The sequence below is a fragment of the Tachyglossus aculeatus genome, chromosome 14 (genome assembly GCF_015852505.1).
Source record: "Tachyglossus aculeatus isolate mTacAcu1 chromosome 14, mTacAcu1.pri, whole genome shotgun sequence".
In the NCBI taxonomy this organism is placed as follows: Eukaryota; Metazoa; Chordata; class Mammalia; order Monotremata; family Tachyglossidae; genus Tachyglossus; species Tachyglossus aculeatus.
The window spans coordinates 41,968,132-41,991,027 of NC_052079.1; the positions used below are offsets into that span (position 1 = coordinate 41,968,132).

A 22,896-nucleotide genomic window follows, 5' to 3' on the forward strand; every position below is an offset into this window, starting at 1 on the left:
CTTCTATTGCTTAGCTGTTAAGTGAAGCTGTCTTAAAAGATGGTTCAAAAATCTGACCATTAGGAGGCAAGGCCTATTGCCTCTATCAGTAATTTTAGAGCAACACCTAATTTGGCAAAAGATGCATTAGACATAGGAAATATACAAAAAAGGAAAAAAAAATAGGGCTCTCAAAAATGCATTCATCCCTTCTTCTGAAAAGATAAAATTATGACTTCAAAAAGAGTATTTATCAGGTGGAAGACATTTTCAAATGTGATTTTTCTAATCATCTGAGAACAGGAATAGGCTGAAAGTGTTTAAAATATTTAGACTTACACTTGCCACCTAGGTTTGGATAAATAGCCCTAAAATAAGTGGCAACTAATTCTTATGCCAACCCTCTGGGATCCTATTGCTGATGTAGAGTGAAAAGAGAAAGGTTTCAGTAGAACCCAAATGAAACCTCAAAACCATAGTTCAACAGGAGGAGGCGAAGCAATTTGGAAACCTGAAGCTGAGGTCAGGGAATGTATCTGTCTATTGTTCATTCATTCATTCAATCATATTTATTGAGTGCTTACTGTGTGCAGAGCACTGTACTAAGTGCTTGGGAAGTACAAGTTGGCAACATATAGAGACAGTCCCTACCCAACAACGGGCTCACAGTCTAGAAGGGGGAGACAGACAACAAACAAAACATGTAGACGGGTGTCAAAGCCATCAGAACAAATAGAATTAAAGCTATATGTACATCATTAATAAAATAAATAGAATAGTAAATATGTACAAGTAAAGTATTGTACTCTTCCAAGAGCTTAGTACAGTGCTCTATACACAGCGCTCAATAAAAACTGTTAATACAGATGGCAGGGTCTGAGCCACAGCCATAGAAGGACAGGCCAAAGACAACAGCCTGGAGGGATGGTCTACAGAACCCATACTCTTAAGGTTTAAGGTTCCTTCCCTAAGGTATACTAATGTTAATGTCACTAATTCCCAATGGTAAGAAAAAAGATGTTTAACCTCCATCTCTCTTTTTTGATATAGGATCAATGTATCAGCAGAACACAGCACAGCTAAACAGTAATGCTTCTGTATAGTGTACTTTCTCAAGTGCTTAGTACAGTGTTCTGCACATAGTAAGTGCTCTGTAAATACAATTGATTAAAAAGATATTTAATCATCAGGAGAAGAGAGGAAACTATAATAATAATTAATAATTATGGTATTTGTTAAGCACTTAGGCTCAGTGGAAAGAGCACGGACTTTGGAGTCAGTGGTCATGGGTTCAAATTTTGGCTCTGACAGTTGTCAGCTGTGTGACTTTGGGCAAGTCACTTAACTTCTCTGGGCCCCAGTTACCTCATCTGTAAAATGGAGATTGACTGTGAGCCCCCCCGTGGGACAACCTGATAACCTTGTAACCTCCCCAGTGCTTAGAACAGTGCTTGGCACTTAGTAAGCACTTAATAAAATGCCATTATTATTATTACTATGTGCCAAGCACTGTTCTAAGTGCTGGGGTAAATACAAGATAATCAGATTGTCCCACGTGGGGCTCACGACTCACAGCCTCAAGCCCCATTTTACAGATGATGTAACTGAAGCACAGAGAAGTTAATTGACTTGGCCAAGGTCACACAGCAGACAGGTGGCGAAACCTGGATTAGAACCCACGACCTCTGACTCCCAAGCCCGTGCTCTTGCCACTAGGCCATGCTGCTCCTCTGGGGTTGGATTCTCATCTCTACTTTTTAATGAATTGGGAAGATCCTCTCAACATGAGTTCAAAAATCACATTTCACTAGGTTAAATTACCTCAGTGTTCCACTGTAAGCACATGCTACAAAAAGTCCCGGGAGTCCTGGAAAATCTTGTAGAATGTCAAGAACCAAGTAGGGCATAAGCTGAAAAATTCCAAAATGTATTATCTTTTTTTAATTGTGCATAAATTCCATTTCATCAAGTGCACCTGGTTGGGAAAGAGCATCAGATTCTGCTTATAAGAAGTAAATTATTTCTGCCTTGGCTGCAGCCTTTGTATTAGTCATGTGTTTTCATTATCTAATTCAGAGAATTTCTAGTATTTCTAATTTTTCCACTGTTTATTTTTCATGCATTCATGAACAGCAACTAGTTTATATATAAAAACATCCCTGGACATTGTTTCAGTAATTTATGTTTATCAAGTAATTTGATCATTTATAGTTAGAAATCCACAATGATGTTCTTTTTTCCATTTTAAGAGCAAAGCTACTATTTTTGTCAACATGTTAGTACCTTTCCAATTTGACCTTTTTAGAAAAACTTAAAGTAAATCACATTTTCAACTAATAATTTAGCTCTAACCTGACTACATAGTCACGACATGTTGTTTTTTTTCCAGTAGATGCATTTTTATGAGAGTACATCCACTTTAACTGCAGTATTCACATTTAATTCCAGTTGATGAAACTTGTTAAGAACAGTGTAAAATTGGGTGCTGAAAATAACACCAACAGAGTCTAATGTATTCAACTTTTTCTGCTAACCCAAAACTGAAACTTTTTTTCTTTTCCAAACATCACTGCAAAAGACAAAATGGTATATCTTCTACTCTAAATGTAAAATATTTTGCTGTTCACAACTTTGAACAAGTCATCCCACCTTTCACTGCTTCAATCCTCCAACTCAATTCATTTTATGATTTTTCATTTTCACTTTTCTAATGTATCTGTAAGAGTTTAAGTACTGAACCTGATCTGGTGCCGACACCTTCTTTGCTGTCCAAGGATCACAGTCCTGGTACCTTGAGTACATTGCAAGTCCAGAAAGCACCGCGCAGGCAAGAATGGCCCACAGACCCACGAGATTTATATACAGGGAGCTAAAGACATACATAAGAAAATAAATATGTTAAAATGGGGGACATGTACCATTATACCTTTCTTCCTTACTCCACTAAGTACACACCTTTTAATTGTCAAAATACAACGTTCCTTTTATTTGGGTTAATTTTTCATTTGTGATCATGCAACAGTGCGGAAGTGGTGGGGGGAAACTTTGCCTTGCCGGGAGGGAGGATACTTCGTTCATTGACCTGAGTTATGGTGAATCATAACCTTTCCCGGAAATAAAAATTCTAAATCACTTCATCATTCAAACCTGAAGGTGTGGTGACTTGAAAGTGGCATATGCAAATGAGGGTTAGAAAGGGGAAAAGAGCAACAGATGACACCACTTCATTTCCTTCTAACTCAATAGAGTCAGCAGTTCCGACAGCAATTGTTGTTTGTTCTGCTGCATAACTCTCAAGGCAACTTGAGACTAGGACCATAGTTGTAAAATAATACGTTTTTGATTGCACCTTTGTACTTTCCATAGTTTAATAACTTCATTGCAGCACACTGTTGTTAACATGGACTGCCAGTTCCGGTTAATGGTGGCGCAAAACGTATTTCTTTTTCAGAACTCTTCTTAGCATATCCCTCAAGATTCATCACAATACCCTAAATTCACTCAAAATCAATCTACCAGAAAATAAATCCAGTGTGAGGTGGCTTCATGTCTTCAACAATATACCTTAACATGGGGTACTCGGCCAGTTTCACCTATGATTCTTTTAACTGACTAGGATATCATTTTGAGAGACTTCTGACACACACCTAAACCGATCATCAGTGTGAGCAGTTTAAATCCCCAAGCATGGCAGGCAAGAAGAGGCATTCTTTCCAATTTCATCAAGGGAAAACAAGGGAAAATGGCTGTTGTACGTCCAGCGATTCAGCCTTTCTCTTCAAGGATATATGGTGGAATGTTAGAAGAAAACAGTCACTGTTTCTTCCCAGTAAGGACATGTGTTTAGGGTTTTCATTTCAAAAATAGTCTTTTTGAGAATGTAATAATGCAAAAAGGCTCAAGAGAAAATGGAACACAGTTACAACAGATTTTTTTCCATACTAATTGCTGATTTAAGATGCCAAATCAGATCTTAAGCCTTTGTGTACTCCAGTCAGATATCCAGTGCATCTCTGCTTAGGGAATATGTAGCCATCTTACCCCCAAAAAAGGCTTGTACAGATCATTTCCTCTGTACAATCTAACCAAATAAACTCTAACCAAATTATCTAACCAAATTATCTAACCAAATAAACTCACATAACTTCAGTCCTAGATAGTTAATAGCTTTCTGTGGCAAGGTCAGTGTGATTTTATTAGACCGCTGATCTCCAATGTATTACCATTCTCAACACTTATGTGCATATGAAAATATTTAAGCTATTTTATTTCAAAATATTTGTACTACCATCTGACAAATCCTTATTCTTTCTCCTCCTACTATTTGTGTCTACCTGTCTTTCCCATTAGATAGTAAACTCCTAACATGTGAAAACCAGTGTCTTGCTTAGCATTTAATACAGTCCTCGACTCACAGTATGTGCTCCATATATACCACTAACTGATTGATTCAGCTCATTAAACCACAATCAACCAGAGGATGTAGGAGCTTATACTAACAGAGCATGAAAGCCATCAGAAGCTCTGTTTTAACACTAACAAATTGTGGTAAGAACTGGAAGCTCTCTTGACTATCCTTATGAGCACATCACTCAGCTCATCAGCCAGAAGGACCTGTAGAGAAATCATTGTTTTCTTCCGGTGTATGAAGTGCAATGAAACTATGTTTCATTGCTTAATGAGCAGCAGCATAGCTTAATGGAAGGAGTATGCCTGGGAGTTAGAGGACCTGGGTTCTAATCCTGACTCTGCCAATTACTTGCTTTGGGACTCTGGGCAAGTCACTCAGTTTCTCTGTGCCTCTGTTCTTCTGTTTTCCCTCCTACTTAGATTGTGAGTCCCATGCAGGACAAGCCCCAAGCGGGATAACTTGTATCTACCCCAGCATTTAGAGCAGTGTTTGACACATAGTAAGTGGCTTATAGATACCACAAAAAATGGGGTTGATCTTGGGTGGCCTGGGCAAAGGTAGTGCTCTGACAGGAAACCACCTGGGGATACTGTATGGAGTCACCCTTTCTAGAGGGAAAGCCTCATCTAGAATATCTCTTTAGGTGCTTTATGGCTCAGAGATGAGATGATCAAGCTATTCTAGAATAGTTTCTAGGCCTTCCCCAATCTGGCAGTCATCACGTCATCAAAGTTGACCTGAGAAATTGGTGAAATATCATTATCGTCACCATCAAATATCTACTGAAGTCCCACAGGCTGCTTGGCTCTGCCAAGTGCTATGAGGCTAAGGAAAATTTAGTCAGACTTGGTCTCCACCTTCATAGCATTTGTGTTTTATTTCTAAGTGTCTATGGGGGAAAATTAAAGTAGAATTTCCCCATTGGAAACTTTGAGCTTGTCTATACATACTTGCCCAAGGAATGGTCCTTTGTAAACTAGCTCTCTAAACATAAGCTAATGACTCAAGGATTAATCTGTCCACTTTTAGAACACTGGCTGAAAACAGAACATGTTCATTGATATTATTCTTGATTTTAAAAATCACATGTAAATAAATGCTACTGTAAAATACACACTAGACAAGCTTACAGTTTTGCTTGGAACCTGTTTTTACAGGCAATGTATCTCTGAACTTGAGATTGGTTGACTCCATAAATGCCAGTCCAAGTGAAGGTTCCACCTATAATGATTGTCCAGAAGGTGTGCCTCTGCAAAGGGTTAGGATTAAAGCTAAATAAAAACAGAGAAAACAAATCAAAATACCAGAATGGCACACAAAGTTATTGCAGAAATATTTAAAAAATGCATTATCGGTAAAATTTGATAGCTCTTTTTATAAATTTTGAGACAAAAAAAATCTCACGCTTGGAACAGCAATAATCATGAAATTCACTGCTGTATTTCTCATTTAATTGCTACTTGGCTTTGAGAAAACTACTTCATTTGGGATTGACTTGATTCATGTGATGTGATGTGAAATGTTAATTCCATGTGAGGCACTTTGAGTCATACTTTGAAACACCTAACTAATGAGTACAACCAAAATGTTTTATTTTTCCTACCTGTAGAGCAGAAGTAATGTTGCAGCTCTAGGACAACATGGTGATGTAACTGCGAATGTTTACAATACGCTTTTAAGACCCATTATATGTGTGCAAAATGTCATTAACATGGTAACCCAACCTTTCATTTATTTTTTATTTGTTAGCTTTGAGAAACATTTCTCTTTTTCTTTGGCAAATTAGTTTAACAAAATTTACATGACTTTTATAAAATAATTTTTTTCTACAAATAAGTATTTCAATCTATTGGTATAGGGTTTCATCCTAATTCTAATTTTATATCTCAGAGTATATCCTTCTGAAATGCTACTAAAACTTTGCATTTATATAATCATCATTTTCCATGGAAGTCACTGAATATCATCTAATTAACCTCCCAAATCCTTTAATGAGGATATTAGCCAGTGTCCCGATTTATAATGGAAAAAAAATGCTAAGCAAAGTGAGTCAGGTGTCTAAACTCCCATTTCAATGGTTTAAACCATAAAGATTTCTTCATAGCATGCATGTAACAGCACTTCACCACCGAAAAATCATATTGTTCATACTCCTTCAACGAGCTTTGATCCTTCATATATTGCACCCTTCTCTAGAAATTAGATGCTTCAAAGGAAAATATTAATCTGACCCAATTGTTTATAATATAAAAAGGGTAAAATTGCCTTCCTAACACTCTGCCTAATTATTTTGAATCATGGCTATTTGTTTAATTGCCATATAAAAGAAAATATTCCCACTAATTGTATAGTTATAGATGTTTATGCCCTGGAAAATTGCTAATAAAAAACTTAAACCTTTGTAATCACTTCAAATTATATGCATTATCCCAACTAATTGTAGAATCTCACCAAGCAGGAAGCTTGCTTTGGTTTATTTGAAATTTATTGTTGGTTGACTTGGCATTACTTAAGATTTTTATTTCTTTTCACAGTGAATCTCTGTAACTTTGCTCTGCAGGAAGTTTATTTGACATTTATTGCTGTTGGATCACTTTATAGGTGGAACTCACAGGTTCCACCGTATGGAAGCTCCAACAGTTCACCTGTCCTGACCTGAGTTCACCCAAGAGAGGTCGAAGGGTAGAGTCAGGGATGGACTGGGGAAACTTGAAATGCTCTCTGCTAGGATTTCTGGATCAGGTTTGCAAATGGCCTTACTGATGCCTGCCGCTAATATATGTTGTATCCATCTTCGTATTTTGTGGCTAAAATAGAAATCTGTATTGAAAAATTCAGTTGAGACTAAAACTGCTTAATAGTCTGAGCACAACATAAATGATTCTTTACAAGTTCAAAGAGGATGCATATTCTCCCATCCCCCAGTCCTTCTACTCTGTTCCTTGTGTTTGCATCTAGAGAAAAAATTTCTTTGTAGAGTGGTTAATCCCTCACAAAGAAATCACTATCTGTGGTCAAAAGGGTGTACTTCATTTTGCCTGTGATGTGTGAAGGCCGACAACTCCGCAAAACAGAGCTCCCATCACTTTTCTTTATAGAAAACAGCCCCTCTAGACTGTAAGTTTGTTGCAGGCAGGGAACATTTCTGCTAATTCTTTTGTATTGTACTCTTGTACTCTCCCAAATGCTTAATACAGTTCTCTGCACATTGAATGCGCTCAATAAATACCACTGATTGATAATAGAATGGACATCAAAGTCATGATCATAATGGTATTTCTTAGACATTTACTATGTGCCAAACACTGTCTAAATGATGGGGTAGATACAAGATTATCTGATTGGGCATAATCCCCATGAGGCTGTATATTGGCAAGGGATTTTTTTCAGCCACAATTTGCACAGGTATGAAACCTCACCATTAACCGAAGGACTAATCTCTTAATGCATCTTAATTTACATGACTTCCATTTTAAACTGATTTCAACATCTGAAACAAGTTGTTTTGGAAAACTTCTCTAGCCTCTGACACTTCCTCATCTAAACCACAAATATACATACGGACTGGCATGAATTCTTCAACCCAGTTAAAACAATAAAATGACTAAATTTTACCTAGTTTCCAAGCCAGAAAATATCTATTATTTCTTACAGGTTAAACCTCAAGAGTACTTTGTCCTTGACCTGTGAGTTTATTTTCATTAGCTTAAGTTCTAAACTTTGAACTGAACCATGAGTGAATTCGGTTTTTAAGATCAGATGCAGTATTGAACTTAGGCTCTGATCATTTCCATTTTTACTGGGTCCATATTACTTCCAAATTATAAGGAAGCGCCCCTGGAAGCTGTATTAATTTTCCAGGAAGTTTAAGAACTAATTGGAGGGCAAATTTTCCCTCCCTGACTGCCCTCCATCTCCTGAGTGCATCCCCACACTCCCAGCTTATTGTGTGCGGAGTGGGAGAGTACACTCTAACAATCAACAGAAACACTCCCTGTCCACAACAAGCATACAGTCTAGATGTTCTGGGTAGAAATGGACTTTTGCCCAGGGCCCATGAAGATAAAGTGATTCTGTTTGTCAGAACCTTAATGCTCTTCAAAAGCATTACTTCTATATTAGTACCTTCTAACAGAGGCAAATAACACAGTGCTCACCACACAGTAAGCACTCAATAGATACCAGTCATTGAAATAGCAAATGGAAACTTACTCCCAGAAGTTTAACCTTCCTCCATTATAGGAATCATTAAGAATATTATTGATTCCACCTTGAACCACCACAGCCCGTATGATCACAGATGAAAATCCAGCTACCATGATTCCTACTTGAAAGACATCTGTCCAGACAACTGCTTTTAGACCACCCTGTAAGGAAAACATTATTTAGGAGGCAAACATTTCCATTCTGATTTAATTATTTGTAATTTCCCATTATCCTGCCTATGCATGGTTTGCATTCCAATTAGACAATTAGATGGGAGGGCTTGGGGAGTGCGCAGATGAGGTTTGGGAGACACTGGAGAAACTGAGGTGAAAATCACTATCTGAAAAAATGTAATAACAGATTAGAAAATCACCTTTTCATTCTGAATTACTGCAATCCTTCCTAGAAGGATAGACTGCTATAGCTGAGGATTCTACTACTGATATCATCTTTTCCTTTTGAGAACTTCTCATGCATAATGTATCTATCTGAAAATGTGATATAGTAGCTTGGATCTTTACCAAACCAAACAATTCCAGAAAGACATCTTTGTATACATATTCTATCTCCCATAATATTACATTTTTTGAAAGTAATATGGAGAAAAAAGTACATTAAAGAGACCTTGTGATGTAAATTTTCATTTTTCAATTGACTGGAGAGCAAATTTTAAATTCTGCAAACTTAATGAGAAGAGTTGACGTAGAAATAAATTCAACATACCATTGTGCAGTAGAAAGTGCAAACTACCCCAGTTGCAACTACAGCACCCCACAAGTCAAATCCTGTGACTGAAGGCAAACGTATAATTAAGAAACTTTTATTTTAAAACATCTCTAAAATTGTTTCCTCTTCAATAAGAGGCACATAACAAATAATAGCTATTATCAATTTTTGGATCATATTTTAAAATACCGTTATTTTTATTTGATTGCAAGTAGCTCGCTATATTATCTAGCATTGTTGAAAATAGAGATAACTAAAAGTTTAAAATGATCTAAAATACTTAAGAATTTTGAACACATCGTAATGTTTGGGTTTATCAGTGCTTGCAGGAGAAGAAATCATATAGGGAGCAAGTATATGTTTAGGAACTACAGCAATAAAAAGTGAATCAATGATTTTCTAATTGGAAATGTCTATAAATGAAAGACCTACTTCCAATGTGAAATGTTTTAGAAGGCCACTATTGAAACATATTCAATAAAACATGCTTATCATTTGGCAAACAAACGAAATTCCAGGTTGTAATTCTAATCTATGAATTGGGGAGTTGTCATTTTGAAAAGGAAGTATTTCATTGTGTACTAAAAGCCAAGACATCAACCGAACAATGATGATTATTTGAGTCCTTACTGTGGGCCGGGCACTTGTTTCTACCAATTCGGTTATACTGTACTTTCCCAAACATTTAGTAGGAGTGCTCTGCACAGAGTAGGCACTTAGTAAATACCATGATTGATTGATTGAGTAGGTAGAAATGTTCCTGCCTTCAAGGAGTTTACAGTCTAGAGGGGAAGACAGACATTAAAATAATTTCTAGATAAGGGAAACGGAAGACTATAAAGATATGTATATAACTGATATGGGGCTGATTGTGGGGTGAATATCAAAAGGTTAAGGGGTACAGATCCAAGTTCATAGGAGACACAGAAGGGAAGGTGAAGAGGAGGAATGTGGGCCTAGTCAAGGAAGGCCTCTTGGAGGAGATGTTATTTTAGTAGGGCTTTGAAGGTGGGGAGAGTCGCAATCTGTTGGGTATTAAGGGGGAGTGAATTCCAGACCAGAGGGTGGATGTGGATAAGGGATTGGCAGTAAAGCAGAAAGTAAGTGGTCAAAAATACTCATGATTGAAGGCATTAATTAAGCCCTTGCTTTGTGCAGAACTCTATTAAGCGCTTGGGAGAGTACAGTGTCAAAGAGCTGGTAGACACATTCCCTGCCCACAAGGAGCTAGCTAGAGGAGAAGACAGACATTAATATAAATAAATAAATAAATTACAGATTTGTACCGAAGTCTGTAGAGCTGAGGGTCAAGTGAATACCAAGTGTCCAAAAAGTTCAGATCCAAGTACATAGACAGTGCAGAAGGGCAAGAGAGTCAGGGAAGGAGGGCGTAATTGGGGAAGGTCTCTTGGAGGAGATGTGACCTTAATAAGACTTTGAAGGTGGGGTGAGTGGTGGTCTGGTGTGTATGGAGGGGAAGGGAGTTCCAGACCAGAGGGAGGTCTTGGGAAAGGGATTCTCAGTGAGATAGATAAAATCAGGGCACAGTGAGAAAGTTGGTGCTACAGGAAGAAAGTGTGTGGGCTGGACTGTAGTCAGGGAAGGTAAGAGGGGGCTAGTTGATTAAGCGCTTTAAAGCCTATGGTAAAGAGGTGGAGGTGGATGGGCAATCACTGAAGTGGGGAGGCATGCACTGAATGTTTTTTAAGAAAAACAAGCCAGGCAGTAGAGTGAAGTATAGACTGGAATGGGGAAAGACAGGAGGCAGGGAGGTCAGTAAGGAGGCAGATGCAATAATCAAGGCATGATAGGATACGTGCTTAAATCAGCATAGTAGCAGTTTGGATGGAGAGGCAGACTTTGGCAGTGTCATGTCAGACAGGATTTGGTAACAGACTGAATACATGTTTGTACATGTTTATTATTCTACTTATTTTATTAACGATGTGTATATATCTATAATTCTATTTACCTATTTTGATGTTGTTGTTTTGTTTTGTTGTCTGTCTCCCCCCTTATAGACTGTGAGCCCGTTGTTGGTTAGGGATTGTCTCTATCTGTTGCCGAACTATACTTGCCAAGCACTTAGTACAGTGCTGTGCACACAGTAAGCACTCAAATATGATTGAATGAATGAGTGATATGAGTTGAAGATAATGCCAAGGTTTGTGAGATTGCTCAAGGAACAATGAGTAGGTTGGCATCAGAGGAGCTAAGTATGTGGATTGGGTTTTAGTAGGGGATCAGCAAGATAAGGTAGGAGAGGAAAATATGATTGAGTGACCTAAAGCTGATGGTAATGAGTTTCTGAGGTTTTTGCGGGGTGGGGGGGGAGGGGGAGGGGGTTGTTTTGTTTTCTTTTTTGATCAGGCACAAGCTTAAAAAAAAAAGACATGGCTTCTCCATGCAAAGATCCTGTTCGTCAAAGTTAAAATCTGAGGATCAAGAGCAGAAATATCTTGGCTTTTCCCAATATTCAAGGGTGCACAAGGAGAAAGGTAACCTTTCTGTTAACTAGTATCCGAACTATAAACTTTAACTGCCTTAGCAGATATGATTGTCCTTGCAACTGCACTTTATAGAGGTTTAAAGACTGAAGTCAGCATTATGATCTGAACTCACATGCAAATAGGTAACCAGTGTAGATTAATTCTAACCATTTCCAATTCAATTTATGAAACCTGAGATGATAACCATATTTCTGGCCTTATTTAACCATTTTAAGAAGAATTTCAAGAATATAATAATAAATTAAAATATTCTTTTTTTTTATTTAACTCCTTTCTTAGTGGTTCCAAGGTACTTAATTTCTGCTGATGATTGTTTCCATGTTTTTCATAGACCAGGAAACCAGGATTATGAAGGTCAAGGAACTTTTCTTTTTTTAATGGTACTAAGTGCTGGGATAGCTAAGTGCTGGGATAGATTCAAGCTGGGTTTGAAACACAGTCCATATCCCAAGTGGGGCTCACAGCATTAATTCCCATTTTACCAATGAGGTAATGGAAGCACAGATAAGTTAAGTGACTTGCCTAAGGTCACACAGCAGACAAGAATCAGAGTGGGATTAGAACTCAGGTCCTTCAGCCACCCAGGCTCTATCTACTGGGCAACACTCTTTTGTTTTCATGCTATAAAGTCAAGAACAGACTGCGAAATGTGTTAACTGTGTGCCATCCTACCAATCACAGAGTCCTCTATTCAGTTTTGCCATAAGATTTTGTACTGCAGTGTATTTAAGAATGACAAAGCTCTGGAACATATAGTGATTTAAATAGCTTTAGGAAGAACCAGGAAAGACTTAGAGGATGAAAAAAACAGTCCAGTTACAAAATGCTCCTTCCTTTAAGTGCACTACCTGGAAACACAAGGCCCAGGTGGTTTAACAAACCGGATGTGTAGTGTAACACTGAACTTTCACAACTATAGTTGTGTATTCAATCATACGATTATTAGCTGCTAATTAATTTAACTCTAATCTACCTATTGCATCCAAGGTCACTTAGCTACGCACCCTTCTCTCCCACCAACTTCTTTCATTCATTAATTCAATCATATTTATTGAGCACTTACTGTGTTCACATATTTTTTTTGGTTGCACCCAAACCTGTGCCCAATTATACTTTGTGTACATCACTAGCCATTTCTGGCAGAGGTCAATGATCAGGTAAGTAAATACCCAATTATTAAGGATCAGTTTCCCCCTCCTCTGCCACCCAAGTGCCTCAGTCATCCTCTTTATGGAGCTGCATGTCTAAGGCAAAGTACAATCAATCATTCAATGATATTTATTATTATTAATAGTAACAATTAATTAATAATAATAATGGTATATGTTAACCATTTACTATGAGCCAGGCACTGAACTAAGTGCTGGGGTGGATTCAAGCAGCGTGGCTCAGCAGCAAGAGCACGGGCTTAGGAATCAGAGGTCATGGGCTCTAATCCTGACTCCACCACATGTCTGCTGTGTGACCTTGGGCAAGTCACTTAACTTCTCTGAGCCTCAGTTACCTCATCTGTAAAATGGGGATTAAGACTGTGAGCCCCACGTGGGACAACCTGATCACCTTGTATCCCCCCAGTGCTTAGAACAGTGCTTTGCACATAGTAAGCGCTTAACAAATGTCATTATTATTATTTTTATTATTTCACAAGCAAATTGGGCTGGCACTACAGTCCTTTGTCCCACATCATCATCATCATCATCAATCATATTTATTGAGCACTTACTGTGTGCAGAGCACTGTACTAAGCACTTGGGAAGTACAAGCTGGCAGCATATAGAGACAGTCCCTACCCAACAGTGGGCTCACATGGGATTCACAGTCTCAATCCCCATTTTACAGATGAGGTAACTGAGGCACAGAGAAGTTAAGTGACTTGCCCAAGGTCGCACAGTAGACAAGTGGCAGAGCTGGGATTAGGACCTATGACCTTCTGACCCCCGAGCCCATGATATATCCACTACACCATGCTGCTCCTCTTTTGAGTGCTTACTGTGTGCAGAGCAAAGTGGAAGTTTTACCTACATGTGTGGGAGGAACTGACCTCTCCTATATCACCACCATCATCATCAACATTTACTAATTATCTACCACTGGACTTTGACCTGTCAATCAATAGTATTTAATAAATGTTTACTGTGCACAGAGTACTGTACTAAGTGCTTGGGAAAGTATGAGACCACAGAGTTGGTAGTTGCGATCCCTCCTCATAGGATGCTTATAGTCTAGTCCTGATATCTCGTGATATCTCCTGATATCCCCAGTGCTTGGCACATATCAAGCTCTTAACAAATACTATTATCATTATCATTATTATTATCACTTTAATAAGTGATAATTATTGCTTTAATAAGTGATAATTATCACTTATGATACAGAGCTCTGTATCATAAAATGAATAAACCAGACTCTATCCTTCAGAAGTTTATAATGTAATGAATAAACCTTGCACCCTTCTTATATTATGATCTGTGGAAAGAGAAAACTTGAAGCCTATTCAAAATCAACCACAAATTTACAAATACAACCTTTGGTGATTTGAGATTTTACCTTGATTCAAGGCCAGGGCAGGGGCGTAAATAACAATTCCAGTATACAGAATCTATAAAGGAAAAAGAAAACCATGAACTATGTGGGATTTTTTTTAATATCAGTACACTTCAAGAATCCCTAAGGTAAGCTTCCCTTGTTAGTTAATCAGCTAGTCAGCTTCTCCAAGGAAGCGACTGCTCTGCAGGATGTTCAGATCAGCAGGTTTAGGGACTCCAAAATTTTTTTACAATTTGTCAATGGAACAAGGTAGCATTGTTAAATAGTTCTTTAACCATTCCTGATTTTATTTTCTTCAGTTTCTTCTTCCAGTTTCCAACTCCAATTTTCTCAAAGATATTTAATAAATTCAGCATCCCCTTAAACAAGACACTCACCACAAAACATAAAATCTTTTAAATGACAAATGATAATACTCACTGTTTGAATAATGAAGAGAATTGTACCACAAAGGCGCACATATTTATTAAACCGAAGTTCTAAGTACTGTAAAACAAGCAAAATTATTAGTATACATGTCTGAATCTTTAGCAGCAATCTTGATTTTTTTTTTTCCTCCAGATTCAGCAAGGGGCATATGACACTTCCAAGCACAAAGAAAATAATAATAATAAAAAAACCTTTCCTCTACTTCCTTAGATTTTGAGGTAAACAGGCTCCCAGTTATATCCCTCTGAGAATTACTACGCCACTATTGCATTTTTGCACCAGGTTACTTAAGTGCCCCTTCTGGGCTGATTTTTCAGCATGTTAAAACTTGGCTCTGGATTAGAAGCATAAGAGAGAGAGCACTATAGCATCACTGTGTTGTCTTCAATGTCCCAAACAATGCCTCCAAGACTGTTCTGTGGCTTTGAGAATACTGGCCACTTACCAAACTCCTCTCATTCTATGTATTGTGAGGCGTGGGAACATTTCCCCATCCATCCTTCTCCCCAAAGTGCCCTTCACAGGATGTCCTACTCAGGGTTTAAGGAGTTGGCTGTCCGCACCTCCATCAGACCGCAATATCCGTGGGTTTGGTTTGTGGGGTTTTTTTTGTTGTTGTCCTAGTATGGTTTTTTGAACTGCAGAAAGATTTCATCAGTATTCTGATGTTATTTTTTCCTTACTTGGGGCATAAAATTAGCTTAGTAAACAAATGTGTTAACAATCCAAGAGCCAGTATTGGAAGAGTTGCATTTTAGAGCTGCAATTTCCCAATGGGGCCACAGCATTATTCTTCAACTGACACATAAAGGAAAAGCCAGAAGAAAGATCACTGTGTGAATAATTCACTTTAGTAATAAAAATAGTTTGTGTAATTAGTATAACTTACAGGAGCAGCCCTCATGTTTTCGGTTTACTTTTGACATAGAACACTAGCACCTTTGCTGAATTTTATGAAAGGAAAGCCATCATTTTGTTCTATAATTAAATCAGTCTCAGATTTAAGATGACCAATCAATCAATGCAATTTATTGAGTGTTTACGGTGTGCAGAGCACTGTACTAAGTGCTTGGGAGAGATGAATTCCTGAAAATGGTATTTTAGAATGAAAAAATAAACTCTTCACCTTTCCACATCTGTGTTTCACTTGTCCCCCATCTAAGTCCTCTTGTTGATCATCCTTTTCTTTATTTGTCCCTCGTTTATTTTTATTTATTTATTTATTTAATTTAGTTTCACCTCTGAGCCAGTACTGGATATGAAAGAAGCAAGAAAAGGGAGGGAGGAAGAAGATAAGAAGGAAAGTTGAAAGGAAAGGACAGTAACAGGCAGTCATATCACATGGTTCTACTCAAAAATGAGACAAAAAGGTAACCAAGGCTTGTTTTTCTTTTCTCCAGTAATCTCTGCCCTAAACTATACACCCTCTTTTTAATATGCATTTGTAAGAAGATGTGTGGAGAAGGAAGAGAGAAGCTGCTAGAATAGTTTATAAAGCAAACCTAATGCAGGAATGCTTAGGATTTATGAGGTAATATTTTTATTACTCTTCTTCCTCTCTGCACTGGTTCAAATGCCTAATACAGTGAACCTTGTTTGTGTGCACTCAATAAATGCTTGCTGACCAAATGACTCAATGGTCAGATCTTTATTAAAGGAATGTGTCCAGTACAGGGCTCCACAACTAAACAGGGAAGCCACAAACATGATTAAAGGGTGGAAAATAAGAACCATGAGGAAAGGCTAAAAAGAACTGGATTCTTCAGTTTGGAGAACACAAAGTTGAGGGGCAATTTAATAGTCTTTACAAATACAAAGTGCTCTTACACAGAGCCTGATGACCAGATGTTCTTAATCTTCACTATGGACAAAAGTAGAAGAAATGGGAGTAAATGACTGTGATTTTGATTAGTTATAAGGAAGTACTTGATAGTAAGAGTTGTTAGGCACTGCGATGGGTTTGCAAAGGAGGCTGTGAAAATCTCCTTTTGAGGTCTTTACAGTTAGAAAGATTCTTATCCACCTGGGATAGTTTATTCACTGTCCTGTCAAAGAAAGTGCCTAGATGTGATCCTTTCAGCCCTAAAATGCATCACCAATTGAGTCCTTCCAGTACCACTGTAACAGTGGTTATTCTAATGGGGAGGAATGGACAGAAAGCAAGCAGCAGAAGATCAGGCTGACCACATACTGGCTCTTCTCGACGACTAAGTGGGCAACTGGCTCCTCAAGTCTGGTCGGTCCATCAAGACAGTCGAATACCATATGGTTTACTCAGCAGCTACCCCCTGACTACCCAAGGGACTGTGTACTTCACTAGTATTTTCCGTCTCTAGGATTTGCTCATTCATCAGAACTCCTAGCTGGCATTGGCCATGCCATGGGCAGATAACCCTAAACTAGAATGCTGAACTCTCCACAGTTCCCCATCCTTTTGGTTTGGAACCCACCCTTTTGGGAAGTTCCATGGACAGTTAAAGGACTTTATAGTCTTATTTTTGCATTCAATGTATTTCACCTCTATGGGGTTATTTATTACCACACATAAAGTGGACAAAGGCATCGAACAGATCTAATTAGGCCCCCCCCCCACACACATACACCCAAACTAGAGAAGATCAAAGACAACTGAGAAAGTACGTATTCCACCTGGAGCAGCTTCAGCTTCCAAAAATTCTTTTGGGCTGCCAAAGGAAAGCAAGCTGTTGGCTATGGCAAGGTGTGGAGCTCTAGTAGAGTAGTATTTATTGAGCATCCAAGAGGTACAGTGCAGCTTGGGAAGTAGAGAAGTGATACGTTCGTTCTGTACCCACAAGAACACATTGTATGCATAAGTGCTAAGGAGGGTATAAACAAATTCATAAGCAGAACAGCCAAGAGGAGATTCGGTCACACTGAGTGCCAGAGAAAAAAATTGTGCTCTGTCCCTCCGCCACATACAGGCTAAAAGTAGTAAACTAATAGTAATAATGAAAAGGACTGTCAATTGGTTAGCAACATTCAAGAAATCATGTCAATCAGGTAAAAGTATTTAGTTGTTTTCACATCTGCCCTGATTATCTTTAGCAGGAACCCGGAACGCTCCTTGTTTTCTGTACCCACGGTGGCTCTGGGACCTGCTGGTGCCTTTCCTTGCCTGACTGGCTACTGGCTGTGCTTTGGCCATTTCTTGGCCAAACCAAGTCTGTGCCATGGGTGCAGAAGTCCTTACTTTCTCCCTCTGATCCAACCCTGATGCTTTCTGAGAATGTCTCCGTCTGTCTAGGGGCATTTGCTCTGGGCAGCAGAGACCCCAGCGAGCCCAAACGGCACCCAAACCCAACCAGTTAGGGTGGTCAGAAGCCAGGGCTCTGCTACCTGGCTCCCACCTCTGCCCCCTAAGTCGTCATCCCTGGCAGTCATTAGACTTCCCAATCTGGATAGGAGAGATGGTGTGAGTAGGTCAGGGGGTATGGGGACAGGAACCATCCGACGTGAGCGTTTTTTAGGGACATCTCCATCCTCGAGGCGCTTCACCCCCCACCTCCACCCATCCTAAAAGAGGTAGGAGAGATGGCAGCAGACGTTGTGTGGCCTAGTGGCTAGAGCCTGGGCCCGGGAATCAGAAGGTCATGGGTTGTAATCCCGGCTCCGCCACTTGTGTGCTGCGTGACCTGGGGCACCTCGCTTCACTTCAATCAATCAAGCAATCGTATTTATTGAGCGCTTACTGTGTGCAGAGCACTGTACTAAGCACTTGGGAAGTACAAGTTGGCAAACTTGTCTTCTCTGGGCCTCAGTTCCCTCCTCTGTAAAACGGGGATTGAGGCTGTGAGCCCCACGAGGGACAGGGAATGTGTCCAACCTGTTTACCTCGCATTCCTCTGCCCATCCGCCAAGCTAGCTCTCTTCCTCCCTTCAAGGCCCTACTGAGAGCTCACCTCCTCCAGGAGGCCTTCCCAGACTGAGCCCCTTCCTTCCTCTCCCCTTCGTTCCCCTCTCCATCCCCCCATCTTACCTCCTTCCCTTCCCCACAGCACCTGTATATATGTTTGTACATATTTATTACTCTTTATTTATTTTACTTGTACATATCTATTTATTTTATTTTGTTAGTATGTTTGGTTTTGTTCTCTGTCTCCCCCTTTTAGACTGTGAGCCCACTGTTGGGTAGGGGCTGTCTCTATATATTGCCAACTTGTACTTCCCAAGCGCTTAGTGCAGTGCTCTGCACACAGTAAGCGCTCAATAAAATACGATTGATTGATCCACCCCAGCGCTCAGTACGGTGCCTGGCACACAGTGAGCGCTCTGCGGCTCGGTGGCAAGGGCCCGGGCTTTGGAGTCGGAGGTCATGGGTTCGAATCCCGACTCCGCCACATGTCCGCTGTGTGACCTTGGGCAAGTCACTTCATCAATCAATCGTATTTATTGAGCGCTTACTGTGTGCAGAGCACTGTACTAAGCGCTTGGGAAGTACAAGTCGGCAACACATAGAGACAGTCCCAACAGCGGGCTCGCAGCTTCTCTGAGCCTCAGTTACCTCATCTGTAAAATGGGGATGAAGACTGACTGTGAGCCCACTGTTGGGTAGGGACTGTCTCTATACGTTGCCAATTTGTACTTCCCAAGCGCTTGGTACAGTGCTCTGCACGTAGTAAGCGCTCAATAAATACAATTGATGATGATGATGATGACAAGCTGATCACCCCGTATCCCCCCTCCAGCTCTTGGAACAGTGCTTTGCACATAGCAAGCGCTTAACAAATGCCATCATTATTATTGTTATTATTGATAAATACCCTACTTATCATTATTGTTAGGTGGGAAAGGCCATGCCCGCCCCCCGTCAAAGGGAGATGGGAATGGCGATCGTGGCAGGTGTCCTCCCCAGTTGATCATCATCATCATCAATCATATTTATGGAGCGCTTACTATCAATCAATCAATCAATTGTATTTATTGAGCGCTTACCATGTGCACAGCACTGTACCAAGCGCTTGGGAAGTACAAATTGGCAACACATAGAGACGGTCCCTACCCAACAGTGGGCTCACAGTCTAAAAGGGGGAGACAGAGAACAGAACCAAACATACCAACAAAATAAAATAAATAGGATAGATATGTACAAGTAAAATAAATAAATAGAGTAATAAATATGTACAACCATATATACATATATACAGGTGCTGTGGGGAAGGGAAGGAGGTAAGATGGGGGATGGAGGGGGGTGCTAGGTGCAGAGCACTGTACTAAGCGCTTGGGAAGTACAAATTGGCAACACATAGAGACGGTCCCTACCCAACAGCGGGCTCACAGTCTAAAAGGGGGAGACAGAGAACAGAACCAAACATACCAACAAAATAAAATAAATAGGATAGAAATGTACAAGTAAAATAAATAAATAAATAAATAAATAAATAGAGTAATAAATATGTACAACCATATATACATATACACAGGTGCTGTGGGGAAGGGAAGGAGGTAAGATGGGGGGATGGAGGGGGGTGCTAGGTGCAGAGCACTGTACCAAGCGCTTGGGAAGTACAAATTGGCAACACATAGAGACGGTCCCTACCCAACAGCGGGCTCACAGTCTAAAAGGGGGAGACAGAGAACAGAACCAAACATACCAACAAAATAAAATAAATAGGATAGAAATGTACAAGTAAAATAAATAAATAAATAGAGTAATAAATATGTACAACCATATATACATATACACAGGTGCTGTGGGGAAGGGAAGGAGGTAAGATGGGGGGATGGAGGGGGGTACTAGGTGCAGAGCACTGTACCAAGCGCTTGGGAAGTACAAATTGGCAACACATAGAGACGGTCCCTACCCAACAGCGGGCTCACAGTCTAAAAGGGGGAGGCAGAGAACAGAACCAAACATACCAACAAAATAAAATAAATAGGATAGAAATGTACAAGTAAAATAAATAAATAAATAGAGTAATAAATATGTACAACCATATATACAGGTGCTGTGGGGAAGGGAAGGAGGTAAGATGGGGGGATGGAGGGGGGTGCTAGGTGCAGAGCACTGTACTAAGCGCTTGGGAAGTACAAATTGGCAACATGAGGAGACAGTCCCCACCCAACAGTGGGCTCACGGTTGGTGGCCCAATTTTGGGGAGGGGCGGCAGCAGCCCCTTGCCCCTCACCTCGTAGGTGCTGGTGATGCCCAGCCGGTAGAAGACGGGCAGGAAGACCTCGGCGCTGAGGAGGACCACGGAGGCGTAGGTGAAGGCGAAGACGGCGAAGATGGCCCCGAAGCGGTAGACCTCGGCGGGGGTCCCCAGCACGGTGACGGCCGACATGAAGCTGGCCGTCAGCGACAGGGCCACCGGCACGGCCGACAGGCTCCGCCCGCCCATCAGGAAGTCCTCGCGGGTCCGCTGGCCGCCCCCCGCCCAGGCGTAGTAGACGCCGATGAGGGCCGAGATGAGCAGCGTGGCGGCGAACACCACGTAGTCCCACACCACGAAGGTGCCGATCGCCCTTCCGGACCTCATGGCCAACGGCGGGAGGAGGGGAAGGGAGGCTGCGGGGCAAGGGGAGGCTGCGGGGCGGGGGGAGGCTGAGGGCAGGAGGAGGCAGAGGGCAAGAGAAGGCTGGAGGGCAGGAGGAGGCAGAGGGCAAGAGAAGGCTGCAGGACAGGAGCGGGCTGCGGGCAGGAGGAGGCTGCAGGACAGGAGGAGGCTGCAGGACAGGAGCAGGCTGCGGGCAGGATGGGGAGGCTAGGGCAGGAGGAGGCTGAGGGCAAGAGAAGGCTGCAGGACAGGAGCGGGCTGCGGGCAGGAGGAGGCTGCAGGACAGGAGGAGGCTGCAGGACAGGAGCAGGCTGCGGGCAGGATGGGGAGGCTAGGGCAGGAGGAGGCTGAGGGCAAGAGAAGGCTGCAGGACAGGAGAGGGCTGCGGGCAGGAGGAGGCTGCGGGCAAGAGAAGGCTGCAGGACAGAAGCAGGCTGAGGGGCAGGAGGAGGCTGCGGGACAGGAGGAGCCTGCGGGGACAGGAGGAGGAGGCTGCGGGCAGGAGGAGGAGGCTGAGGGCAAGAGAAGGCTGCAGGACAGAAGCAGGCTGCGGGCAGGAGGAGGCTGGGCGCAAGAGAAGGCTGCAGGACCGGAGCGGGCTGAGGGGCAGGAGGAGGCTGCGGGACAGGAGAAGGAGGCTGAGGCTCAGGAGGAGGAGGCTGAGGGCAAGAGAAGGCTGCAGGACAGGAGCGGGCTGCGGGGACAGGAGGAGGAGGCTGCGGGGCAGAAGGAGGAGGCTGCGGGGACAGGAGGAGGAGGCTGAGGGGCAGGAGGAGGAGGCTGAGGGCAAGAGAAGGCTGCAGGACAGGAGCGGGCTGCGGGGACAGGGGGAGGAGGCTGAGGGGCAGGAGGAGGAGGCTGCAGGACAGGAGCAGGCCGCGGGCAGGATGGGGAGGCTGCGGGCAGAAGGAGGCTGCGGGCAGGAGGAGGCTGAGGGCAAGAGAAGGCTGCAGGACAGGAGAAGGCTGCGGGCAGGAGGAGGCTGCGGGCAGGAGGAGGCTGAGGGCAAGAGAAGGCTGCAGGACAGGAGAAGGCTGAGGGCAAGAGAAGGCTGCAGGACAGGAGAAGGCTGCGGGCAGGAGGAGGCTGAGGGCAAGAGAAGGCTGCAGGACAGAAGCAGGCTGAGGGGCAGGAGGAGGCTGCGGGACAGGAGGAGGAGGCTGAGGCGCAGGAGGAGGAGGCTGAGGGCAAGAGAAGGCTGCAGGACAGGCGCGGGCTGCGGGGACAGGAGAGGGAGGCTGCAGGACAGGTGCAGGCTGCGGGGACAGGAGAGGGAGGCTGCGGGGCAGGAGGAGGCTGAGGGCAAGAGAAGGCTGCAGGACAGGAGCGGGCTGCGGGGACGGGGGGAGAAGGCTGAAGGCAAGAGAAGGCTGCAGGACAGGAGCAGGCTGCGGGGACAGGAGGAGGAGGCTGAGAGCAAGAGAAGGCTGCAGGACAGGAGCGGGCTGCGGGGACAGGGGGAGGAGGCTGAAGGCAAGAGAAGGCTGCAGGACAGGAGCAGGCTGCGGGGACAGGAGGAGGAGGCTGAGAGCAAGAGAAGGCTGCAGGACAGGAGCGGGCTGCGGGGACAGGG

The 22,896-nt window shown here is 42.1% G+C and overlaps 1 protein-coding gene across 1 annotated transcript in view; it reads right to left on the reverse strand.

Annotated features, from left to right (window-relative positions):
• Positions 1-21,305, reverse strand: part of LOC119937100 (sodium-coupled monocarboxylate transporter 1-like) — a 38,820-nt gene extending 17,515 nt beyond the window's left edge. The window contains exons 1-8 of the mRNA XM_038756733.1: positions 20,955-21,305; positions 14,800-14,865; positions 14,380-14,431; positions 9,320-9,387; positions 8,603-8,757; positions 5,521-5,661; positions 2,719-2,848; positions 1,801-1,889 (exon numbers count right to left, since the gene is read on the reverse strand). Coding sequence (XP_038612661.1) covers positions 1,801-1,889; positions 2,719-2,848; positions 5,521-5,661; positions 8,603-8,757; positions 9,320-9,387; positions 14,380-14,431; positions 14,800-14,865; positions 20,955-21,305 — 1,052 coding nt within the window. The remainder of the gene's footprint in view (positions 1-1,800; positions 1,890-2,718; positions 2,849-5,520; positions 5,662-8,602; positions 8,758-9,319; positions 9,388-14,379; positions 14,432-14,799; positions 14,866-20,954) is intronic.
• Between the last annotated feature and the right edge of the window lie 1,591 nt (positions 21,306-22,896).